At 48.3% G+C, this 22,724-nt stretch overlaps 1 protein-coding gene across 1 annotated transcript in view; it reads left to right on the top strand.

Moving 5' to 3' along the window:
* Positions 1-22,724, top strand: part of LOC138275894 (kinesin-like protein KIF17) — a 1,877,333-nt gene that overhangs the window by 1,340,501 nt on the left and 514,108 nt on the right. The window contains exon 11 of the mRNA XM_069219138.1: positions 13,706-13,719. Coding sequence (XP_069075239.1) covers positions 13,706-13,719 — 14 coding nt within the window. The remainder of the gene's footprint in view (positions 1-13,705; positions 13,720-22,724) is intronic.

Genomic DNA, 22,724 nt, shown 5'->3' with positions numbered 1-22,724 from the left:
GCAAGGGAATTTGGCATTCACATGGGAGATGTACTGGTCTGCCAAACACACCATCTGCACATTCATGAAATGATAAGTCTTCCGGTTTCTGTACACCTGTTCACTCCTGCGGGGGGGTACCAAAGCCACATGTGTCCCATCAATGGCACCTATGATGTTGGGGATATGTCCCAGGGCATAGAAGTCACCTTTCACTGTAGGCAGATCCTCCACCTGAGGGAAAACTATGTAGCTCTGCATGTGTTTCAGCAGGGCAGACAACACTCTGGACAACACGTTGGAAAACATAGGCTGGGACATCCCTGATGCTATGGCCACTGTTGTTTGAAATGACCCACTTGCAAGGAAATGGAGTACTGACAGCACCTGCACTTGAGGGGGGATTTCTGTGGGATGGCGGATAGCTGACATCAGGTCTGGCTCCAGCTGGGCACACAGTTCCAGGATTGTGGCACGATCAAGCCTGTAGGTGATGATCACATGTCTTTCCTCCATTGTTGACAGGTCCACCAGCGGTCTGTACACCGGAGGATGCCGCCATCTCCTCACATGTCCCAGCGGACGGTGCCTATGAAGGACAACAGCGACCACAGAGTCAACCAACTCAGAGGTACGTACCCACAGCTTACACAGACATGAATCATAATCTGAAATTTGGCCTGTATGAGTGTTGAGGCAAGACCTAGGTATGTTTGACACAGTTAAAAATTAATCCATGTGGGCCCCTGAAATGTCGGCTGCCTGACCTGGAAAGTGGGACAATGGGATCTGATGTAACTGCGCTGCCGTTGTACACCGTCGCGGTAGGCATTAGGGTTAACATTGGACCCTATGGGTCCCAGGAGCCAATGACGATGTACGCCAGCGGTGAAGGTACGCACCGCCGTGGACGTGACCGCCATTTTCTATCTGTTCAATCACTCGATACCTGATCTTCGACAGGAGAGGACCTACACTGCATGTGACCTCAGTCTGGAAGAGACAATGGCTTGTGCGTCTGGGGCCCCTGCCTTCACATCGGAGGAGTTGGAGAAACTCGTGGATGGGGTCCTCCCCCAGTACACGCTAATCTACTGTCCTCCAGACAAACAGGTAAGTACACTGGGAGCATGCTGTATGGGCTATGCCTGTGTAGAGTGGGGTGGATGAAAGATGGGAGGGGGGATTGAGGCGTGCAATGAAACGAGGGTGAGTGCATGTGCCACATGGCAAGGGTAGGGATGGGGTCCAATGACTGTGACGGTGCAGTTGGTAATAACTTTTCTTTTCCCCCTGTACAATTCATGTAGGTCAGCGCCCACCAGAAAAAGGATATTTGGCGTGCCATCGCCAAGGAAGACCGGACCCTGGGGGTCCACCACAGACAGAGCACCCACTGCCGTAAGAGATAGGAGGACATTCGCCGCTGGAGCAAGAAGACGGCGGAGGCCCAGCTGGGGATTGCCTCCCAACGAGGGAGGGGTGCCCGTCGTACCATGACCTCCCTGATGTTCAGGATCCTGGCGGTGGCGTACCCGGAGTTGGATGGGCGCTTGAGGGCATCACAGCAGCCACAAGGGGGTGAGTAAACTCTCATTCTGCTGATTTTGCGTGCAGTGGAGGTGTCTGGGTGGGGGAGGTGGGCTGTGGGTTTCCCTAGGCCAGGACGAGTGTCCCCTTGTTCTGGCAGACCCTGTGGCACCCCACCCCACCTGTGTACAGTTCCAAGTTCACCTAGTCAGGCTCCTGTGTCATCCATGTGTGCAGATGTCGGCCACAGCCTTGTAGGCCATGTCACAGGGATTGAACAGTGGAGCCCAAGTGTGCAGCGTAGTGCAGGCCGCTTCTGTGTCTGTCGTGTCCGCCAACGGTAGCTATAATGCATGCACTCAACATGTCTTTCTTCTGTCGTTCCCCCCCCCTTTTTGTGGTCACACTGTTCTTGTGTGCATTAGCATCATCAGGCGGAGGAGCAGTGGCACCGGAGCAGGAGGGAGCTGCATCCCACATGGCCCTGGAGGGCAAGACTACGGACTCAGAGTTCACCAGTGGGATGGAGGGTGAGGGGAGCTCCACGGCAGGGACAGGAGCTGACACCAGTGACACTGACTCGTCCTCTGATGGGAGCTCCCTTGTGTCCCTACCAGCACTGCCCTCCCAGCAGCCCCTCAGCCTTTGCCCCGTGCCTGCTGACCCAGAAGGGTGGGCATCACCTTCGCCTCAGGCACCTCAGGCCCTGCCCCAGTCACCCCTGCTGCCCTCGGTGAGGAGGCCATTGACCTCCTCAGGTCCCTCACTGTTGGGCAGTCTACCATTTTGAATGCCATCCAGGGTGTAGAAAGGCAGTTGCAACGAACAAATGCATTCCTGGAGGGCATTCATTCTGGTCAGGCAGCCCTTCAGCGAGCTTTTCAGACTCTGGCCTCAGCACTGATGGCAGCCATTGTCCCTGTCTCTAGCCTCCCCTCTCCAACTTCCTCCACCCAGACCCAGTCCCCTCTACCTCAGCCTATCCCAAGCACACCTTCAGACCAGCATGCACACACCTCAACACACAAGGGAAGCTCAGGCAAACATAAGCACCACACATCCCACAGGCACTCACGCAAGCATCACACACATGCAGACACACCACCATCCACTGCCTCCACTGTGTCCCCCTCCTCCTCATCTCCCTCCTCCCTCCCTGTCTCGTCTCCACTCACACCTGCATGCACTACATCTACAGCCACTACTTCCATCACCATCACACACACCACCACACCCCGCTCACGTGCAGTCACCACCCCCACTACCATTCACACGTCCCCTGTGTCCTCTCCCAGTGTGTCTGTGACACCCCCTCCCAAGATACACAAACGCAGGCACACACCCACCCAACAGCCATCCACCTCACGACAGCCTCCAGCGCATGCACCTTCACCCAAAGTCACCAAACACCTCCTACAACCACAACCTCTTTCTCCACTCCCAAACCCCCTCCAGCTACCCGTCCCAGTGTTCCCAAGAAACTTTTCCTGGCCAACCTTGACCTCTTTCCCTCACCTCCCCCACCCCGTCCGTCTCCTAGGGCCCGACCATCCAGGTCCCAACCTAGCACCTCAGCCACAACATCTCCGGGACCAGTGGTGCCTGTAGTCACCGGAATCTGGATGGCACCGGCCACTAGGGCAGCCAGTGTGGCACGGAGCCACAGCACGGACAGTCCCATACCTGTCAAGCACAAAAGTTGGCCAGTGCCCGGCGGGAGAGGGGGAAGAGTCCAGCCACCAAAGCCGCTCCCAGGGGTACAGGTGGGAGTGTGGTCAGCTGCGACACCTTCCAAGGTGGGGTAGGCCCACAAGAAAGTCAGCAAGTCTGGGAAGACCAGCACGGCGGAGAAGACCGCCATCATCCCCGCTGCCCAGGAGGCAACTGCCACCCGCCCAGCTGCCCAGGAGGCCACTGCCAGCACCAGCCTCGCTGCCCAGGAGGCCACCACCATCATCCACGCTGCCCAGGAGGCCACCGCCACCCGCCCAGCTGCCCAGGAGGCCACCGCCAGCCCTGCTGCCCAGGACAGGACTGCCAGCACCAGCCCTGCTGCCCAGGACAGGACCGCCAGCACCATCCCCGCTGGGCCATGAAGGACCGCCAGCACCAGCCCCGCTGGGCCAGACAGGTCCACCAGCACCAGCCCCGCTGGGCCATGAAGGACCGCCAGCACCAGCCCCAGCCCCGCTGGGCCATGAAGGACCGCAAGCACCAGCCCCGCTGGGCCAGATAGGACCGCCAGCACCAGCCCCGCTGGGACATGAAGGACCGCGAGCACCAGCCCCGCTGGGCCAGACATGACCGCCAGCAGCAGAGTCACTGCAAAGGACCCCTCCGCCACAAGCACCGCTGAACAAGGCACCGCCGCCACAAGCACCGCTAAACAGGGCACCGCCGCCACAAGCACCGCTGAACAGGGCACCACCGCAACAAGCACCCCTGCCAATGACATTGCCGCAACAAGCACCGCTGGCCCATGAGTGCAAGGGCACTGACGCTACTGAGTCCGTCACGAGCAGGATGAAGCACTCTGGGCACAAAGCCCCCTCCAGAACCAGTGGAGACAAACATCCACTACCTCAGTCCTTTGCAGGATGAAGCACTCTGGGCACAAAGCCCCCTCCAGAACCAGTGGAGACAAACATACACTACCTCTGTCCTTGGCAGGATGAAGCACTCTGGGCACAATGCCCCCTCCAGAACCAGTGGAGACTGTTATCCACTTGAGAGACTGTGGCTTTGCACTCCCCAGGATGGAACAGTGGACAAACCACCCACTTGTGAGACTTGAGAGACTGTGGCTTTGCACTCCCCAGGATGGAACAGTGGGCAAACCACCCACTGTAGAGACTTGGGAGACTGTGACTTTGCACTCCCCAGGATGAAACAGTGGGCAAACCACCCACTTGTGAAACTTGAGAGACTGTGTCTTTGCACTCCCCAGGATGGAACAGTGGGCAAACCACCCACTTGTGAGACTTGAGAGACTGTGTCTTTGCACTCCCCAGGATGGAACAGTGGGCAAACCACCCACTTGTGAGACTTGAGAGACTGTGTCTTTGCACTCCCCAGGATGGAACAGTGGGCAAACCACCCACTTGTGAGACTTGAGAGACTGTGGCTTTGCACTCCCCAGGATGGAACAGTGGGCAAACCACCCACTTGTGAGACTCGAGAGACTGTGGCTTTGCACTCCCCAGGATGGAACAATGGGCAAACCACCCACTTGTGAGACTCGAGAGACTGTGGCTTTGCACTCCCCAGGATGGAACAGTGGGCAAACCACCCACTGTAGAGACTTCTGAGACTGTGGCTTTGCACTCCCCAGGATGGAACAGTGGGCATGTGGCCCCCTCGTGAATTTGGCGTTGTGCACTCAACCGGCTGAGGTACCCCCCCCTTTCCCTTCCCCCTGAGGGGCCTGTTTTTTGCTATCTGATGCCCCTGCAGTGTTCCCTCCGTCATTTCTGGGATTGAGTGTGGGCCTCGCCCATACCATGTGGGCCCAGTGTTCCACGGACTTCAATGGAGCACTACCTGGACTACTATTCTTGGTGTATATTTTGTTTATAGTGTATATATATATTTTTGCGTACTGGATTTTAATATATTACAATGGTTACACTAATTTCCTTTTGTCCTTGCATTCTTCCCGGGGGGTTTGGGAAGTGTAACTGTTATGTATCATGCTGTATTAGTGTGTGTGTTGTCGTGGGTGAGGGTGGGGGTTGGGGTGTTGCGTGTGTGTGTCACTCTCTTTTCCCTCCCCCTCCCCAGTGTCGTAGGTGCAGTACTCACCGTGGTCTTTGCCGCCGGCGTTTGTGCTCCTGGTAGAGGAGCAAGAAGATAAGGGCTGGCAGGATGTGGAGTTCGGGTTCCATGGCATCCGGATTCCTCGTGGGGTGTGTAGAGGTGAGCGTTTTCCCTTCGAGGTCTTGTTTCCGCCGTGTTTTTGTTTGCGGTGAATCCGCCCCGGAAAAGGTGGCGGATTGCTAGGTTGTGATACTGTGGGCGGTACATTGTCTTCCGCCTGTCTGTTGGCGGTGACCGCCAAGCTGTTTGTTTGTACCTCCGTGGCGGTCGGATTGTTAAAGTGGCTGTCTTTGTTGGCGGTTTCCGCCACGGTCTTGATTCCAATTTTTTTCCGCCAGCCTGTTGGCGGTCTTACCGCCGCTTTAACACTGACCGCCAGGGTTGTAATGACCACCTTACTTACTAATTTAACTAATTCAAGCAAGGATGTGAAAGAATTGAAGGAAGCAGGGGGTTGGGAGAAGGTTGGAAAGGGATTTGCCTCTGTGGGAAATTTTTTTAGTGAAATTTGGAATGGGTTATTATGGAAAATTGTTCAGGGAATATTAATTGTGATTGTTTCTATATTAGGATTATGGGGTACATGCAAATTATGGCAAAAAATAAGATTAAGAGAATCTAAGGATGATGGGAGGAGGGAAGAACCACCTAGGAGACAAATTTATAGGGAAAATTCAAGGAGAAAACAAAATACATCTGAGACAGTATTAAAAAGTGTTGTTAAAGAAGGTGTGGTGACATATTTAGTCATCAGAGGAGGGATTTATGCAGCGGAAATGCTAATTAAAGAAATCATTAATGACTAACGTGTGTTTATTGATGAGAAAAATCCATAGAGGAATTAATTGTAGAAAATAATGTGTGCGTTCGAAAATGTGCCCTCGGGGAGTGATCACCATATGTACTAACATAACTAAAAGATGCAAAATAATGAAAAAGAAGAAAAAATGTACTAATATGTCATAACAAAAGGTATAACCTATGTTGTATATTAATTCATATTCTTAAATTAGCCAGACTAAAGGCCTAGTTTCACTGGGCCTTGCTTGCTCTGAACATGGAGAATTCAAATGCTTCGTAAAGGACTGGTAATTTTAAAAAGAGACCTTGAACCTCTCAGGGTTCAGACGGCTTAGCTGGAACATTCTGTACCAACGAACAGGAGAAGATGAAGAAAATTGGGTACAATAATGTGTAGTGTAGGCTAAATGTACTTTCCCAGGACTTGAACAATAGAGGCACTGACAGAAGGGATAGATGCAACAATTTTGCTACCTGAAGTGCCGGATGATGTTCTCATCGCAAGAAGGACCAATCAGTTTTATGGGACAAAAAACACATGCAAAATCAAAGATTTGGTAAACAAAAACTATAGGTTAGAGTCATAAATTCCGATAGACTGACCAATTAGCAATTAGTGGGATGGACTGGGAGACCCTAATAAAAAGTCATGACAAGGGGTGAGGAATCAGAACTGCGAGGAGAAAGTTGATGACGTCAGGAGACGCTGTCCAAGGTGCTGCAATTGGGCTTATACTCTGTGGCCCAGATCTGTAGCTGACTATTGATAACCTGAAGACGAAGACTGACTTGTTGCTGATCCATCCTGGATAGGTAGCCATGAAAATGTGACTGACGATTTTGTGCCTTTTCTTCTAGGTACCAACTGCGCAGTTTTGTAGAATTTCTCACTTTTAGGTAGATTTTTCCAAATTAATGTTTTCACTAAATTGTTTTCGCATGAAGACCCCCATGCTGATGCTAATCTTGGTTAGGTAGACTGACAGGGGTGATGTTGACAGTGACAGTTGACTGACAAATTAATTTGCTGAATTGCATCATTAATGCTGATTTTGATTGAATTATGATTTGCACTGTTGCTCATGTTTTCCTTGGAGATTTTTTTTTTCTGTTGATGAACTAATAAAGATTGATTAATAAAGATAGAATTAACAATTGATTAGAATTGTAATCAATAGGGAATAAAAGTTATTAACCTTTTTCCATGAGTGATGGTTATTTCTGATTAGTGTGGTTTTCTTTGTGGTTTCTTAAGGTGTTTTATCTTGTTCTATTGATGTTGATTATTGGCTCAGTAATCACTGCATGACTAGGATACTCCATGCGATTCAAAAGGTTAATCGACCTATAGGCGTCCCCTTGTAAGTTTACTTACTAAGGACCAGGCGCGTTAGCACCGTCCTCCCCTTTTGCTTCACCAGTGGCCATCTAGTTTTCAGGAAACTGAAGACAGTGGTTGTTGCCCATCTTCAGAGATCAGGGATGCCAGTTTCTCTATACCTCAGTGACAATCTGTTGAAAGTGGGCTTAATGCATTTGTAGGCCACCTCCAGACAACAGCAAACCTATCATTGTTGGGGTTCACTGTCAATGCCCCAAAATGACACCCGACTCCTTTCAGAAACTTTTGATTGGAGCTGCCCAGAATATGGTACAGTGCAGGACCTTCCCTCTGTAGCAAAAAAAACCAGGACATTCAGGCTATGATCCCGATATTTCAGCTTGGGCATGAGCAACTATTCTTCTGTCAGGTCTTCAAGTCAGTGGGACCTCTTCTCTCAGCCACAGAGCAAGGTCCTCCACCTGAATCTACGCAACCTACACCTCTATGCCTGGAGACTGAGTACCGTCGACAGACCAATAAACAGGATAGATAGCCACTTCGAGGACTCACAGGGAGTGTTTATTATTCTGAAATCCAGAGAACTACTCTGCTTTTTGCAGAAAATATGTCTGTTGCCATCTGCTCTTTGAAAGGACGTTTAGTACTGAGGAAGAACATTTTATTTACAGTACCTTCAACAGTGTTATTCACTGTTTCTAACGTCGATCGATTCACAGTTGAACCTCTTTCCCACTCTCCTGTTGGAGTTTCCCACGATCTTCGTCCTAGTTCGAAGAGAAGCTTACATGTTGTTTCTGTGACTACTATTCTGTTGCCTTTGTGACGTCATGCAGAGGACTTGTTTTTCAGTTCAGATAAAATGGCGAGGTAAGCACAGTTATTGTGTTTAACTGGTTTGAGGTCGTTTGCTTGAGTGCGAGGATATTCAGCCAAGTATGTAAACTATACAGAGATACCTTTCGTAGATGATGTGCCAGTTAGCAAAAATGTACTTCTGTAACAGCCAAAATAAACAGTTGAAAATTCATTTTGTATACACTTCACATCGGTGGAAAAGATTGGTTGACGCGCTGGTCATCATGTAATAATACGAGGTTGTCCTTCTTCTTGATGTAGATGCTCGTAACGCTGCTGAAGTCATGGAAGAGGACGTACTTAACACTTCTCCGAATCTTGGTCCACCTTTGCCCACCGAAGGTGCAACTGAAAATGTATCTACCAAGGTAACTGACAACAGATATGAAAAAAGGGTGTGGCCGCACCGACGTCACAGTTGCTATCTTTGGTACTGTCCAGTAGGACACTCTTGTGCTTAAAGTGTTCCGTTTCCCAGGTCGATGTTGGTCCGGGAGGTTTATGTACTAGTTTTATAATTAATGAGTGGGGATGTGGTCTTATACCTGGCCTATTGTATTGCAGAAGAAGCAGCAGAATAAGTAGAACATAGCATTGTCCAATGGTACCGGGGAAAGGATCTTCAACACATGCTTTATCTTCAGCTAAGTAAAAACAATGTGTCAGATAATCGGTAGAACTCCATGGATGCCGACAGCAGTAGAATGCACACACGCCTTTGTTCGATAAGGGACAGCACCTGCAACAATGAGTACTCGCATTAGATAAAGTTATTCCATTTAATTAACGTTAGTCTCAAATGCATTTAATAGTAGTCAGGTAAAAACTCAAACTAATAAAAAGGTAACTGTTTTGAACCACCTGTCCTAATTACGTGGGCGCATCATCATCAGAACAGATGTGAAGAATCAATCTAGTGGCAACCTTAAAACAAGCGTTGGCCGAGCCCCTAGGGCGGGCCTTTTTAGTTACAGGAGCTTGAAAATGTGACAATACAACGACGATTAATACTGAGGCCCTAGATAGAGAAGAGTAACTCATGTACTTAAAAAACACAACTGGTTGAAGCTGTCACACATGACATGGAGCCTCTTGCCGGAGTCGTTGTTTCAATAACTTTTTTCAGATTAAAGTGGTGCGATTGCTAAGAATTTGACGTGCCTGTTTTCAGTGGCAGTTGGTAATTTTAGGAGGGGGCGGCGGGAAGCACACTCACATTCATTCACACATGCACGCACATCCATTCACAACACTGATCAACATTCAAACATCCACGCATCCACCAAACATTGATTTAAAAAAAAAAACACACACACACACACTGTCACTGATTGACACTCGCCCTGGGCTCTTCGGGGCTTAAACCTGAAGTGACCAGGTCGGAGTCAATGGGTGACGCTTCCTCTCTTCACCGAGGGGGAGGGCCTCGAGGCGCCTTTGCTGAGCCAAGGAGGTCACACCCATAGGAGCTGTGACCTCTTCAGCCCAGCAAAGTTCAGCTCAGGCAGCCAGGAGTCTGCGCAAATTATGCATGTCTGGCTCCTGGCTGCCTGAGCTGAACATGAAGAGTGTCTGTCAGGCTGACCTTTGCTCAGCCTGAGAGGCTGGCAAAAGGTGGGGGGCGCGGCCCCTCCGCCCTAAAGGACGGGCCGCGGCTACCTGTTTTGTTATATTAATATTAGCGTAACCTGTATGTCATAGGTTTAAATCTCCACAAGGCCAACTCAACCTTTCATTTTCACTGTTGTGCATAAAATTATCTCAGTGAAGCAGAGTAACGATGACTCCAAGCCTTAGAGAATCGAGAGATGAGCCTTCGTTTTACAAATTATTATACATTGTCAGTGTAAAAAAAAAAATATTTATTGATTTTCAAAAGCAAAGACAAACAATGCTGCATAAATCATAAATGTACATGTACGTCTACACCATTATCCATAAACAGGCACAAATTGCATGTGAGAATAAATACACCAGTCAAATGGAGAGCGGAACTGGCGGATACCGAGGCTCGGAATAGTGACGAATCAAAGGGTAACACGTACATACAGTTCAACAGGCAATCAACCACAGAACAATAAAGGGTATGGGTTATCAGTTTTAATCAGCGGCTTCATCAGTGGCATCAGCTTCTAAAGTCAATAGATAGTCATGGAGAGGTTGCCACATATCCTTGGGTCTGGAGGTTAGAGGCTTTAGGGAGGCGTACATTTCGCTGGTAGTATCTCAGAATGGCATATCTTTCAGTCAGTCACAGGTAGTAGGGAGCCTGCTGCTGCCCCAAAGAGGGCTGTTCGTCACTTAGCCAGTAACAGTGCTATGGCAGTGAAGTGTCTCAGTCCTGGACTTAATGGCTTGACATAGCCCAGCAGCGCAATCAGTGGATCTGGGTCGACCGTATGTTTAATCATGGTTGAGATTAGGGCAAAAACAGCCCCCAAGAATGCATGGCTTAATGTACAAAATCAGCATAGTCAGCAGCGCACTTGGGACACTGATGTGACCTTGTGCGATCTAACCTTGCCAGAGCCTTTGGCGTGGTGTATGTGCAGTATAAATACTTGTACTGGAGCAACTTGTGTCTCTGTTTGGGAGAGACCCATTTAGTGTACGTGCAGCAGTAACACCAGGAGTTGTATGGTCTTAAGTGTCCCAAGTCGTGTTCCCAGTCAGCCCTGGACTCCTCTGTTCCTGCTGTCCTATGCTCTAGGCAGGAGTGATAAGCTGGGAAAACATTCCACTACCATTGGTGGTATATATCACTAAAGTCGGGGGGATTAGTAGGCTCTTCAGGATATGTGGGCAGGGTGTCACTCAGGGTACTATGTAGGTGGTGAAAGACAAATGTATCCATGGGTGTGGGATCTCCCAAGGCAGTGGATGCAGGTTGCATGGTCACCCTGCCATTCATAACGGGATCCCTCCCTGTGCATAGCTGATGAGTTGTCAACGTATGCTGCAAAAGCCTCTCCCAGGTCAAAAGGAGCCTTGGGTTGTTTATGAAGGGCAAGTTGGGGGAATACGATAACCCACCTCCCAGGTATTGCCAGAGCCTGGACCAAGCTCAGAAGGTCATAGAGAGGGTTTGTAGATCTGCAGGTTCGTGTGGGAGTGCCAAGGGCTGGAGTGAGGACAGGGGAAGGTCCTGTGCCTGGTCTCGTTAAGGTTTCAGGTATGGGAGCCTGGCGTCTGGATGATACCAATAATAAGCAAGTGGCATTGCTCCACTAAATAGTAAAGTTGAAAATCCGGGATATCAAAGCTACTGCAATCATACGGAAGGCACATTGTCTTCCACCAAATTCTCGGGCGTCAGCCCACCCAGTCAAGGCGTGCCAAGAGGCTACAAAGCCTGGTGAAAAAATTGTCATTGCAATACGTGTATTTAAAAAAAATATAGGAAGTGCAGGAATACCACTATTTTGATGATAGCGATCCGCCCTGCAATAGAAAACAGTAATTTAATCCATCGGTCTACCTGTGAGATGAATTTCTTTTATGACAGGGTCATAGTTCTTTTGTATGATTTCAGCCCTCTGTGCAGAAAGATACCCAAATACTTGCGGGTGTCCATGCAAAACTGCATGGAATAGTCCAAATCACAGGGAACAGTGGCATCTGTAAGTGGAAAGAGTTCTGACTTACCCCAGTCCGGTTTATGAATACGCCGGAGAGGGACTGGTAGCATATTATTTCTCATATGATGGAAGGAAGATGTATGGGTGGGTCTCAGACAAATAGTAGGATGTCATTGCATACATGGATGATAGGAGTGGATCATTTCTAAATTGGAGTCCATTATCCATGTGACGCTCCTATAGATGCCGGACCAGAGGATCCACAGTGACAACAAAAAGCAAGGGTGAGAGAGGACAAACCTGACATGTTCCTCTATGCACAGGGAAGGCCTCCTTGTGTGTACCATTCACTCGCAGACGGGTCTTGCGACCACCATACAGTAACATGATGAGGTCGTGGAAGCCATGGGGCGCTCCTAGCTTGGCCAAGGTCACCCGCCGAAATGACCACCCCAGCTAATCAGTTGCCTTTTTGGCGCCCAGAAGGGCAACCACTGATAGAAGGGTTGAGGAGATCTGATTCAGCATGGCAAAGATGGTGCGGATGTTGATGACAGTTGAGCGGTGGCGAACAAAGCCAGTCTGAATAGGAGAGATTATCTGCTCCATCAGTAGGACGAGACATGCGGCAATAACTTTGGGCAATATTTTGGTATTGTCGTTGTTAGAAATGGGGTTTCTGGTTGGTGAGGGCATGCACTTAAGCCATCAGAAACCACACTCTAGTCAGGGTAAGTTACATACCAAAGATAACCAACCAGTGCTTACCCCCTGGTAGTTTGGCACAGAGCAGTCAGGCTTATTCTCAGAGGCCATATGTAAAGCTTTTACACAACACTCTCACACCAGTGACACAATAATTACTCAACAAAAGAGACTCCACATAGAGTTATATAAAAGTATATGTATATTGCATATAACAGTAGGTCACAAGACCGCAAAGGTCATACAGATGATGCAGTTTATGCAGTTACTGCATAGTTCCTAGTATCCTACTAATGCATGCCTTCATGATTCCTGGTACATTATGAAATGCAGACGTTTATAATGAAAGCAGTCACATAATACCATCACATTAGTGAACACAAGTGAGCCCTTGTTGTAGGATAAAGTACATAAATCATTCCATGAGGGGGAATAATCCAATTTGGGTCACAAATCACCATAAGCATGAGTTCCTAGTGCGCTTGTGCTCCTATTAGATTTAATATGGTGCACAGGTTTCCTCGTGCAGGGCACTGAGGCACTGGTGTGCCTATTACCAGTAATACAGTACTCCTCAGCTCTCTGTAGAGGACAACTCTTAACAAGAAGGGGGAGGATACCTCAGTCGAAGTGCCCCTCCCCCCCCCCCTCCCCCCCCACCGTAGTGCTACCAGCAAAGAAACAATGTACCCTGTAGTCAGGGTGTCCTGATGCCACTGCCCGCAAATGCGCTGTGCAGCTGCTACTCTCGAAGGAATCTCTCTGTGCAAGGCTGGCTGCCCTCTTCCACCCAAGCCTGCAGCTGAGGGCGGGCACTTACCTCAGCTTCAGGCTTAGAGTGGCTCCCCTGGGGACCCACTCGCTCTAATCCCTCGCGGCAGGAACCGCCACAGACAAGAAAGGCCCCCCTGCACATTCAGGTACAAACCCTAACTCTGCCTCTCAGTCCAGCCAAGGGGGCGTTTCCGACAGGCGGCGATACTCATGGATGCCATCATCGGCACGCTGGATGTTACTTCACGGCGGGGTTGAGAGCCTCTGACTGGCACTTTTCTCCCCCACGCTGCTTGTCGCGGTCCCCTCGCTGGTGGGGAAGAAGCCGTGGTGGTAGTCCATACTCTACTTTCGGATAAGGACGAGCACCGCCATCTATGTAGTCTGACACCAACGGGGAGCGCTGGCATTAGAATGTCAAAAAGCAGCAGAGCACTTAACTGCCGCTAATGCGCTCTTCGTGAGCTGGGAGAGATAGCAAAAAGTGTCCACCATGTGCTGATGAAGTGAGGATGTAGGTGGAAGTACAGCCATCTCCATGTGCCATAGTTGGAGGACCACGGGCAGGTTAGCCTGCACTTGAAGTGAAAAAATAAAGCTCTCACCACGTGCTGAGGGGCAGAAAGGTACCTAGCAGGCCACACAATAACTGAAGAATAAAGCAGTCGCCAAACGATTTTATTAGTCTTTTAGCTATCCGATGTCAACCAGTCAAAGCTGTGGTCAAATCTTCTCATATATGGGATGGATGATGCACTGCTGCGCTTTTCAGTTTATCTGCACACGGACATGAAGACCAGGGTTAGATTAAACACGAATGGTGAGGTCATGAAAGACACAGTGGTCTTTCTAGGTGTGAGGCAAGGTTGTGTTTTAACCCCACTTTTATTTATTTGATATATTAATAATCTATAACCTTTTAAAAAAATTTAACCTCTGATATTCCAAGTAATAAACGTTCCCTGTTGCCTTCCGTACTGTATGTGGACTATGCTGTTTTAATGACATGGACCCCTCCGAGCATTGCACCTTTTAATCTTTGGCTTCGTAAGATTTATGGGTGAATTAGACCATCAGACACATTTTAACCAGTTTGATATTATGGCTTGTGGCCCAAAGAAATACCGACTTTCTACTTTGACTGTAGGCAATAGCCTCCTGAAATGCACCAGCACTTTGCCTTATCTAGGATTAACCATTGCTGACACTGGCTCTTGGGTACGACATATTCCCCATTGTTGGCCAAAATAATGAAGTCAGCCAGTATTATGTTTAGCTTACCACAGCCCAGGGGTGGGGGCGCACTTATTTCCCTATTAGAAATTTACAAGTCGCAGTGTATACCCTAAGCAACCTATGGAGCAGGGGTGTGGGGTATCAGAAATGTGATGCGATCCAGCTTGAAGAGAAAAGGTTTTGCAGGAGGGTTTTGGCAGTCTCCGTCTCTTCCTCCTGTTTGAAAAACTAAGGGTGCAAGCCTTACAAGAGATATTGGTAGGGATTGCCTTAGTTGTGAAAAAGGTATTGTGATTCCTTGGTTAGCCGGTGTGAAATTAAGTCTGCGCAATGTTGTTTTTTTCCCATGTTTATTCAGACACTGAGGGTAATTATAACATTAATAAAAAACAGTTGCAGTCAGCCCTGCTCAGCTTGGTGGAGTCTGAAAGATTGACCACAGAGAGGAAGATGCTCAGCGTGGAAGCCTATGTGAATTTAACAACGGTTACCCGGCCCCCGGGGTACATGAGTAGACCTATGAGCCAATGGGAGCAGAGTTTGTTGTTTTGCTATAGGCCAGGCACGATAAGATATTTATGCTTCCCATTGGGTTTCAGTGTTGGCCTGGATTTTGTCCCCTGCCCTTCTGACGGGAGGTCTGGACAAACAATTATATTTTTCTGTAAATACTATTTCATGTACACTAGGCTTTTTCTGATTCCCCTTGTAAAGAGAAGTGGCATTAAAAACATCAAGGTCGTACTCAATACCTTTTTACAGCTTGATGATAAAGAGGTAATCGGTCATATTGGAGCATTCTTATAGCAGCAGTGCGTGGGGGTCGCTCCATGAACACTTACTAAATTTGGATTAAATTATCTTATTGTCTTATTGTCTAGCTAAGTATTTGGATTCTGTACAATATTTTTAGATCACATTTTTATCATTATTCTATTGTCATTTTTAAAATGTCTTTAGAATGTTTTAAATGTTTTATTATGTGAATGCTTGTACTTTTATAGATAATTTTGGTATTCAAATAAAGTTATATGAATGAATTAATGAATGAAGTAGGGGGAGGTCTTCCCGCTAAGGCTAGTGATGTGTGCGTCCCTGGCAAGGTGCTCCTGGGGAAACCTATCTCATCCTTGTTGTCTCCTGCGGCGTAAGTTATCAATGGATGCCCCCCTCCTTTTAAAAAACCTTGTCATTCTTGGAAGAACCAGAGGTTACCGTATTGACTGTAATAGGCATTTAGGTACTGCTACGCCCTATCTTTGGGGCATCATCCCTACATAGAAACTGATAGGAGTGCAGGGGCACCGCAGCCTATGTGTATGGGTGATATTAGGTGAGTTATGTGTTTTCTTCATTATCTGTGGCATTACTACCACTAATATATCAGTGTATGTCTTTTTTGCCATGACTTATTCAGGATAACGAATGCTGCCAAAGGGGACTGCATAGAATGCACAGTAATTTTGTTTCATGATTGGTGCAACCTAGATAATCTTTTCACCTTTTGCACTCATTGTGATGTGTGCCCTTTGTCTATTTTGCAAAGTAAATTACTGATCTATTGCATTACTGGTCTAGTGATGTGTGTGTATAATATAGAAGCCTATTTTCATACGATCCTGATGACACTTAGTGAGGTATGGGTTATGCTATAATTTATCTTGCCCTGATGTTGTGATACCTGACAATGTTATTCCTGCCACACCAGGATAATGAGTACTGCTTCAGTGATACGCTATGCACAGTACTTATGATTATGTGACTTTGGTCTTATGATATATACATTACAAGAAGCATATTTTTAAAATATTCCTGTGTGGAATCTCGTTTGTGGTGTATTTATTGTGTTGCTGGTGTGGGTTTGTTGTGCAAACGCTTGACACATGACCTCTGAGGGTAAGCCTGAGTGCTCTGTGCCAAGCTACCTGAGGGTGAGCACAGGTTATCTTTGGTGTGTGACTTACTTGCCCTGACTAGAGTGGTGAGTTCTGCCTGGCTGAGGTGCATACCCTAGCCAACCAGAAACCCCATTTGTAATAGTGGTTGAGTAGGGATAACAGCCTGTAGGAAGTGCACAGGTGTGGCAGCTTACCAGGTTTCAGTAAAAGGGTAATGACAGCATTTCACAGGGTGTGAGGGAAGAAAGCCCACTTCAATTGCTTCTGCATACACCTCCAGCAAATGGGGAGTCAAAACTTGTTTGTGAGCTTTGTAAAAATGACCTTTGAGTCTGCCCAGGCCAGGGGTCTTGGAGCGACTCAGGACATTGATCGCCGTCACTTTTTCCTCCAACGTGACAGGGGCCGCTAACAACTGCTATTGTCACTCTGATAGCCATACCATGGCCACCTATGGCAACTATGTAGCATTTGCCTCTAAGTCTCTGGTAGCACGAGTTGCATATTGTTATTGGTAGTAGGTTAGGAACATTTGTATGGTATCAACATTGTCTACTGCAGTTGTACCTTCATCAGCGGGAGACTCATCACAGAATTGTTATGGTAGTTAGGACGTAAGAGACGGGTGCGGTCTGGTCTTTGTCCCTTCCCGTTCCCCATATTGACAAACTCAGGCATAATTAGCCATGTTGGCAACCTCGCGTTCTGGCAGGTCGTCAAACTCCTGTAATAATTTGGCACACCTTAGGAGCTGGGCATGCTATGCACCATCCATTGAGGCCAGGTCAATATCCAGCCGTTCCCTCTCCACCCTGGATATGTCACCGTGAATACTGTGGATAACCTTCGCATACTTGGTGATGAAGACACCGCGGATATACCCCTTAAAAGCCTCCCACAGTGTGGCATGCTTGTCGACCGATGTGGTGTTTGATTACAAAATATTTATTGATAACGTCAAAAAGTTATGATTTGAACACTGTAGTGGTAGAAATTGTGTCTTTAGTTGCCAGAGGTTTGTACTCTGTCCAAGTAGGGACTGCAATCTTAATCAGGGTAAGTAAGATACACACTAAAGCTTCACCCGTGCTCACCCTCTGGTAGCTTGGCACAGAGCAGTCAGGCTAAACTAAAGAGGCAATGTGTAAAGTTTTTGTGCACACACACAGTAACACAGTGAAAACACCACTAAAGGGCTTCACACCAGTTTAAAAATATAGTCAATAATTATCTAAGTCAAACAAGACGAAAACTACAAAAATCCAACATACACAAGTCAAGTTATGAATTTTTAAACATTAAATCAAAATGCAGTACTTAGAAGTCGAAGCTCCAACTGGGGCCATCTGGTCGCGCTGGACTGGAGCAAATCCAAAAGTTCAGTCCGACCTTGATGAAGTGTGGGTTGGGTACACGAGTCACGCAGACCTACTGACAGTACCTTTGTGTGTCGATGAATGGTGACTATGTGCTGATCCAAAGGAGGGGATGCATTGTGCTTGCAGTTCCAAGTGACACACCGTTGTCGATGCGTCAGTTCTTGTGTTGCAGTACCGCACTCACTTCCAAGTGCCCAGGACTGGATTTGGCACCACTTGGCAGAGTGGGACTCACAGCAGAGGAGCCCATGTGCTAGTAGCAAGTTGGAGGTGAAGTTTTTGATATCCCTGAGACTTCAGAAACAGGAGGCAAGCTCAGCCAGGCCCTTGGAGAAACGTTAGATTGCAGGATATAGGGAGTTAAGTCCAGTCCTCTCACTACCAGGCAAGAAGCAACAGACAGCAGGCCAACACAGCAAAGCTAACAGCAAAGTGGCAGTCCCTTCAGACAGCACAGCAGCCCCTCTTCCTGGTAGAATGTCCTCAGTCCAGAAGTGTTCTGAGAATATGGTGTCAGAAGCCCAGTTCTTATGCCCAAAAAGGCCTTTGATGTAGGGGTAATTTCAAAAGAATTCTTTGAAGTGCCCAAGGATCCCTTTCAACTCAGCCCTGGCTCCAGACTACCAGTAGGGGGTAATCAGTCCTTTGTGTGAGGATAGGACACAACCTATTCAGATGCAAGTGTGAACTACCTTTCCCTCTCCCTGCCCAGGACGACTGTCAGTATGCAGATCAATGCAGATGTATCTCCTGTCACACCCAGCCCTTCTTGTTTGTGGCTTTCAGGAGAAAATGCATAAATGTAGCAGTCACCTAAACCCAGACTTGTATTCAGAGACAGGCAGAGGCCCAGAATGGTTAAAGTAAGAAAATGCCATCTTTGTAAAAGTGGCATTTTCAGACCTGCATTTTAAAAAACAACTTTAAAAAAAGTTGTATTTTTAAATTGTGAGTTCAGAGACACCAAACTCCACTTTAATCCTTTTCCCAATTGGAAATGACACTTAAAAGATGTTTCAGGTAACCCCAACATTAGCCTATGGGAGAGATCGTCTTTGCAATAGTGTAAAACAAAATTAAGAGTGTTTCACTATCTTGACATGTTAAACTCAAAAGTACATGTCCAACTTTTTAAATACACTGCACCCTTCCATTGGGGCCAACCAGTGCTTACCTTAGGGATGACTTAACATGAAATAAAAAGGAGGGTTTGTGCCTTGCAAGTGGGTACACTTGGCAGGTCAAAATGGCAGTTTAAACTGCAATCACAGGCTCTGCAATGGCAGGCCTGAGATGTGTTTTAAAGGCTACTGTAGTGGGTGGCAAAACCAGGTCTGTAGGCTCACTGGTAGCATTTGACTTACAGGCCCTGGGCACACATAGTGCACTTTACTAGGGACTTAATAGTAACTCAGTTTTGCCAATCAAGGAGAAGCCAATGTTTTAGCCACAGAACACATGCACTTTAGCACTGGTCAGCAGTGAAAAAGTGCACAGAGTCCTAAGGCCAATAAAAATGGAGTTCAGCCTACAGTGAAAACAGGAGGTCAGAAAGCAAAACGTCAGGGGAAACCAAGCCAAAAGATGCCAAGTCCAGCATATATCATGCAATGGGTTTTCTGGGAGAGTTGTGTGACCTTGATATGGGATAAGGAGCTTGACCTTGACTGGGGCATGGTCTGTAAGAGTGTGTGAGATATGTGCTGAATCTGTCAGCCCAAGGAGTGTCCCCCGGGACACAAACCTGTGGTTTGTTTGTGTCCAGACATTGTGTCGGGCTGAGTAAGATGTGTAGTCCTTGACATAGGGGTGGTGGGTGTGCCATGCATATGAGAGTTGAAAAGTATCAAGAAGATCATGAAGAGCATGGAAGGAGCAGGGCTTTTCGATAGTGGATGAGCAAGTGTAGTCCATGGGAGGGTGGCAAGTTACATTAAAATTGCCCACACATCAGCAGAAAATCTATCTGTGTATGCCCAATGTGGAAATATCCTGATAGAATTCAGGAGAATTAGTGTTGGGTGCATAAACTTTAATTACTAATGCTGTGTTCCCGCAAAGGGTGTGGAGATGAGCACATACCTGCCATGTGCATCAGCAATTTGATGATGACATACAAAGAGAATGCTCGTGTGAACTAAAATACAAACCCTCCGTGAGTAGGAACTGTAGTGAGCAAAGAAGCAGTTGGTGACCCACGCAGCCCCAAAGGGGCAGTCATCCCAAAGAGAGAGATGGGTTTCCTGAAGGTGTTGGTAAAGGCTTGTCTGCTAAAGAGCTCTGTGAATAGATTATCAACAAACAAGTCTGGGGGTCCTATGTTTCTGGATTCGGCTACCCCCATAATCCGCAGATTATTGTGGCAGGATCTCGCCTCTAAGACTTTGTTTTTGGCCATTACGGATTTAGGCATACATTCTACCTTGCCAGGTGCTTCCTGACATTGGTCACCTCGTCTTCCATCTCAGAGATTTTATGTTCCTCCCCATCCAGTCACGTCGTGTGTTGGTCAGTGTGCTCACTCACATGGTCCAGGTGACTATTAAGAGAGTCAAAGCAGGAATCTATTGATTTAAGTCCGGTGCAGAGCTCAGCCATGATAGTGAATGCACCATGGAAAGAGTGATGGGGCAGCGTTACTGTGCAAGGTAGTTTCAGTATCCAATAGTAAATAGTGCCATCCCTTAACCCAGGCTGAAGGAGAGCTTCTTTTGTATGGGTTCACTGCACCCCATCATAAACCCAGACACGCAATCCAGCCGCAAAAAGAATCACCAGTGTGTAGAGAGCCCACCTGCAGTGAACCAACATAGTGGCAATCCAATGGTGAGTATGGCCTTAGTGCGGTCTCAACTGAAAGCAGTGAGGCCTGATGGAGGAGTGGGGCTAGGTGAAACTGTGAGACCCAGGGGCTGTGGGCCTCAACCAGGAGTGGAGGCTGATTGCAAGGATGGCTCCTGGCCTTTCAGGCTTTGTGGCCGGTGCATGGGCTATCAGTCGGCCCTCAGTGATAAATATGGGAGTGGTGGGGCCATAAATCACACAGCTCGCATTCCTTTGTAGAGGGGGGCGCCGATATGCGGGGAAAGCCCCAGGTTGTTTTTGCCCCAGAGCAGCAAAGTCATAAGAGCAGGCCTGCTCGCTAATTGATAACATCTGATAGAGACTTCTAGTTGCAGATTCCTTACCTTTGAATTCTCTGGCATCAGCTTTGAATCCGGAATCTTTTTGCCGAGCAATACCCTGCACGCGCTGTCAGGTGACGTTGTTCTGATCTGCGTGCGTCATCCGGCTCCGCGTGGCTTCATTAGCATCGTTGGAGCTGTCTGTGATATCACAGTGGCCTACAAAGACACCACCCCGACGCACGTACTTCATTTCTTTTCCTTCTGCGCCAGTTAAGAGCAGGTCCGGGATCGAGCTACTCTTTGCCTTTTTTGGCTGTTTTGTTGAAGATGTTTTGTGTCTGTTCGAGTAAATGTCATCTAGGAAGACAGGGTTTAAGTCGTGTGGTGCGTGGTATCCCACCATGTCGGTGACTGACCCCCACCAGGTATATCTGTGCTGTCTTGACAGTGACCACGACTCAAAGTCGTGCTCTGACTTTCGGGCCATGGCCCTGAAGGGTTTGAGAGACCAGTCTCTAAAGCTCATGGCGGCCCGGCAGTCAATGTTGGTTGCGCAACTCCTCAAAGGTCACAGTCCCACTCAAGGAGGTGGTTGCGGGACAGCTCCAGGAGCCCAAAGTCCTCTCCTTCCCACTCAAGGTCCTTTGGGCATTCGGGGAAGAAGAGGCACAAGAAGAAGAAGAAGTCCAAGCAGACTTCGACTTTGCCACACCCATCGTCTGACGAGGACTCACAGGAACGTCGAGGTTCCAAGCACGGTTCTGCGGAGCCGATGACAGGGCTGACTTTGCGTCTCCCCCCTGATCCAGGAGCCGGATCGACTCCTACTCAAATGAAAGACTTCTACAAAGTCATGTGCCTCATTTTTGAGAGGGCTGCCCTGCGGGTGGGTCTTCGGACCGCGCGGGGACAGCAGGGGCCCCATCGGATTCGATGCCAGTGACTTTGGCCTCTGCACCATTGGGGATCCCAGGATACAATATTGGATCCGATCTGGTGTCGGTTCCACACAGTCGGCCTCCTCTGGTGCTGAGTCTGACTTCTTCGCTTTCCCCACCGCCGGCACCCACTGGTGGTGGGTGCCCCATCGTCATTCTAGAACCACATCGAATAGCGCCTATTCCAACTTTGACGGTGCCAACTTGGCCCAGATCAGTGCCTGAAGCTTATTTTGATCAGCCAGGCACAGGTGAGGAATGGGAGGGGTCTGAGGACCCTTTAGAATATGGATTAGAGGAGCAGGACTGGTATGAGGATGTAGGAGAAGCCAGCGGACTATATACTTCTCCAGGTACTGGTTTGCTCTTCTGTGGCTACGGAGGAGGGAGTATCATACACCATGGTGGTGTGTAGAGCGGCTGAGGTCTTAGAACTGGAGTTGCCTACAGTGCCTGTCAGGACTAACATCCTGACAGAGGTGCTACAGTTGGGGGTTGCTACATCGGAGCCGATGTTACCCTTTAATGAAGCCCTGCTGGGGACGTGGTCCAAACTCCTGTAAATATGACATTTGGCCGGAGCCATCGACCAGCTCCTACCGACCCTAGTTTCCTCACCCAAAATCCAACCCTGGAGAGCTTGGTGGCCCAAGCCTCCACTTCCCATGGTGCCTTCCCAACCGCTCCTCTGGATAGGGAATCTAAAAGGCTGGACCAGCATGGGAAGAAGATGTTTTCTTCCTCCAGCCTGGCATTGAAGAG

The sequence above is a fragment of the Pleurodeles waltl genome, chromosome 2_2 (assembly GCF_031143425.1).
Source record: "Pleurodeles waltl isolate 20211129_DDA chromosome 2_2, aPleWal1.hap1.20221129, whole genome shotgun sequence".
In the NCBI taxonomy this organism is placed as follows: Eukaryota; Metazoa; Chordata; class Amphibia; order Caudata; family Salamandridae; genus Pleurodeles; species Pleurodeles waltl.
The sequence above is the reverse complement of the archived record's forward strand: the minus strand, read 5'-3'. Positions and strand labels throughout refer to the sequence as shown.